General features: G+C 36.6%; 1 protein-coding gene across 1 annotated transcript in view; it reads left to right on the top strand.

The window, feature by feature from the left end:
* Positions 1-80: 80 nt before the first annotated feature.
* Positions 81-4049, top strand: part of Nufip1 (nuclear FMR1 interacting protein 1) — a 42843-nt gene continuing 38874 nt past the window's right edge. The window contains exons 1-2 of the mRNA XM_027928853.2: positions 81-534; positions 2695-2777. Of these exons, the coding sequence (XP_027784654.1) occupies positions 126-534; positions 2695-2777 (492 nt within the window). The 5' untranslated portion in view covers positions 81-125. The remainder of the gene's footprint in view (positions 535-2694; positions 2778-4049) is intronic.

Genomic DNA, 4049 nt, shown 5'->3' with positions numbered 1-4049 from the left:
TCCGGCGCCGACCAATGATGTAACAGCTTGTGATTGGCTGAGCCGTGAAATTCGCAGTAACGGAAGTGATGTGTAAGGCCTGTTACACAGACGCACGCTGGGCTCCCAGCTTAGAAGAAGGTAGCATGGCAGAGCCAGGTAGTAATTTTATGAGCCCTCCGGGGTGGTTTCCAGCCCCCGAACCGACTCCCAGGTTGGGGCCCATGAGCAACGCCGCCCCTCCGCGGGACAACTGGGTATTCTGGGCAATGCTGCCGCCAGTGCCGCCTCCTTCGTTGCAGCCTGCTGCCAGATCAGAGCATTCATTTGAGGCGCAGCCCCGGATGAAGGTCCAGCCTCTCTCCGGGGCGCCACCCCCCTTTGATGCCCAGATTCTGCCCGGGACGCAGCCCCCCTTCGACTCCCAATCCCCCCTTGATTCTCAGCCTCAGCTCAGCGGCCAGCCTGCTTGGAAGTTCCAGGCTTCGACATCTTGGTCCTGGGGACAGTCTCCTGGTGCTTTCCCTCATCAGCAGAACTCCTGCAATCCTCCAGGTAGGCTGTGGTTCCTTGCGGTACCACCCTTTATCCCGCTTTCTGTTCCTACCTATCCCATTTCTTTTTTCCTCATTATCACTCTGCCCTGTACTCTTGGAGTCTGGTAATTGATGTCTCAAAATATGTTCTAATGGAATGATTCCCCTGCCTGCTCATTCATTAGCTGTTGTTTCTTGAATTCCACCTATATATGAGGAGCTGAGAATATAGCAGTGAAGAAATCAAAAATCCTGTCTTTGTGGAGCTTAGTATCTCCCTAGTGTAGTAAGATAGACAATAAACAGAATTGTGAATTAGAAGGTAATGAGTGCTGTTGAGAGAGAGAAAGAAGAATAATGGTGTAATTTTAAATTTCATTGGTATTCATTGGAGCAGATTTCTGGGAGGTGAGAGATCAGAACTATGCATACTTCTGAGGAGGAATGGAGGCAGAAGGAAAGGTAATGGTGAAGGCTTTCAGGCAGAAGCTGTACATCTGATTGAAAACTACTGTGGCTAGAGAAGATTGAGCCTGGGGTACAATTGTAGAAGATTGGGAAGGAGGGCAAACTTCATAGGTCCTTGTGGATGAGGGTAGAACTTGAGGGCAGACTTGGTAGGTCCTTGTAGATGATGAGACTGGCTTTTATTGTTATGAGATGGGTAGTGCAGGAGAGTGTCCTGATCTGATTTGTATTTTAAGAGGAACCCTACGGCTGTTGATGGGAATTGACTGAAAGGGAGATTGTTAGAAAGTTACTGCAGTTGTTCCAGTGATATTGGGGACTTGGATCAGGTAGAGATCTGGGGGTGAGAAATAATCAGATGAGAACTAATTAGACCCCAGATATATTTTAAAGGAAGGATCAAAATGATTTGCTGAAAGATAGAATGTGGTGTATGAGAGAAATTTTGCCAAATGACTGGAAGGATGGAGTGGTTATTAACTGAAATAGGGCAGAGTGGATGAATCAGATTTAGAAAACTGGGAATTGAGCTTGTAAAACAAAGATTGTTCACTTAAAATCATTATCCAATTCATTATAAAACCCAGTATACATTAAATTGAATTCAAACAATTAGTGTTTACTGTGTACTGGATGTAGGAATATGAATTTGCTAGGTCAGATTTGATATGTATAAATCACAGCACAATATGTTGGATGATAGAGGCATATAAAAGGTAGTTTTTAGAGTGCAGAGAAAATTGGGAAAAGTTTTTAGAAGCCTTAGGAGATCTGTAGAATTTGGGAAGAGCTACTTCTTAGGTGGAGTTAAAGATGTATCAGTATAACATGAGTTTTAGAGATTGTAGTGTTCTGGTGTGACTGAAGCAGAGTATGTGGAAATTATGGGGAAAGGGTGGGATGAGAAAATAACCTGGAATCTCACTTTAGGAAGCCATTTGCAGATTTTTTGGGATCTTGGGTAGTGTTGAGAATAGAACCGAAGGCCTTATGCATGGTAGGCAAGTGCTATACCACTGAGCTATATCCCCCCTTATTTGCATATTTTTGACCCTGATTGACGTTATTGGAGAAATATTTTTGTGATATCGAAATGCAAGGTCTGTTGGAAGAGAGGGGTTAGGCACTGGAAGACAATCTAGAAAGCTGGCACAGTAACATAGGCAGAAGATCAGGGTTTCTAAATCATGTCATGAGAATGGAAGGGAGTAGAAAGGGTGGGATTTGAAAGGACACATATTTCACAACTTTTTGTTTTCCTGGTGTGAAATTGATGCTGAAGGATTAGGACTAGGGATTTCACTAGTTACATTTCTTTCTTTCTTTTTTTTTTTTTTAAGCATTTTTTAACCTTTATTTATTTATTTTTTATGTGGTGCTGAGGATGGACCCAGTGCCACACACAATCCTACCCCTCACTGGTTACATTTCTAATATTTAAAATAACTCAAAGAATTTCATCAGGTTTAGAGTGTTCATTCCTGTACTAGGTACCTAACACATATATGGACATGTAATCTCACCAGTATTTCTTCATTTGAAAAAATCATTAATCATAGTCTTTGCTAATTTGTTAGAACTGCTATTCTTCTTATAATGGGTAGTTTACCGGTGTTTTTACTCAAGTATCTGTGATGTAAATTAAATAGTAAATTAAATTGTAAATAATTGAGCAGTTGCAAACATTAATGGATCTGTTTTTGTTTTTCAGTTAATCATTCTTATTTTCCACCAAAATATGATGCAAAATTCACTAATGTTAACTTCTCTCCTGGCAAAAAACAGAAAAAAAAGGTATTTCTAAGATTTCTTGACTATGATGGTTTGATTCTTCTGTTACTATTATTTTATCTTTTGTTTCTATCATATCTATTTCAATGTTTTGCATTCATTATTGACATAGTAGAGCTTTGCTGCAATACGATTTTTAAGGATCTTAGCTGTAAGTAAAGACTTAAAGCAAAATTATTTTGAAAAATGAGTGAAGAAATTATAGAAAAAGAAAACATTGAATCTTTTTCAATACAATATTAGGAGTAAAAATAATTGAGAACTACAATTACAAATACTGTAAATGTTATTAGAATTTGATAATTTAAAAACTTACTAGCAGATTGAGAAATGAGGGATGGAATTTTGGGAGATTAGAAGTCCAAATTTTTTCTTATAAGCACGTATTTAAAAACACACTATAACGACTTTGTTTTTTCATAATCTTTTTTTTAACAGAGAAATGCCTTTTAAGAATGGGTGTCTACAGTAAAAAAGTAGTAGCTTCTGTTTCTTTTTCTTGCATTAAAATTGGGTTAATTTAGTATTTAGTTATCCTGTATGCATAAAGTAATATCTGAAACTCAGACAGGATTTTTGTGCTCTAAATGTTATTTATTGTTTATTCATTTTAATATTTCAGTTTTTTCAAAAGTGGGCATCTATCATTTTATGAAAATGTCTTATTTTTAAAAATGAGCAACAGTTTAACCACACTATAATTATATGCTTATACTTCAGAAGCATAATGCTTTATTAAGATAACTTCCTTTATTCTATAGTTTACAGATCAGATCTTTTAAATTTAAAATCTATAAACAATGCTATTAGTTTAGAATAAGTTGGATCTGTCTACAACATGAATTTAGTGTCCTTCACTTGACATGAAAATTTTGTGGCTTATGTTTACAAAATATTGTGCAAGTGCATATATTTATTAACATAATCCTAGCATTAAAGAATTGGAGTTCTATTTTCTATATATTCTATCATTATAATAAGCTTTTTGTTATGTTTAAGCATAAAAATAGCAAATTGTGACTCAGAAACAACTAATCCTTACCGAAATGATTCTTTGTCCCCCTTCTGTGATTTTTTAAAAAATTCATGAAATAGTGCTTTACCTAAAAGATGAAATGTAAGTTTACCTTAAATATTTATTTTTAGATCCTTTGACATCTTCTGTACTGAGTCTTAATTAGATTGCCAATTCAAAATTGACTCATAGTTTACATTAGATTAAATCTAGTTAGATTTACATTTAGTTATATCACACAAGTATGTGTTACTAGGCAG

Source organism: Marmota flaviventris, chromosome 4, assembly GCF_047511675.1.
Source record: "Marmota flaviventris isolate mMarFla1 chromosome 4, mMarFla1.hap1, whole genome shotgun sequence".
Classification (NCBI taxonomy): Eukaryota; Metazoa; Chordata; class Mammalia; order Rodentia; family Sciuridae; genus Marmota; species Marmota flaviventris.
The sequence above is the reverse complement of the archived record's forward strand: the minus strand, read 5'-3'. Positions and strand labels throughout refer to the sequence as shown.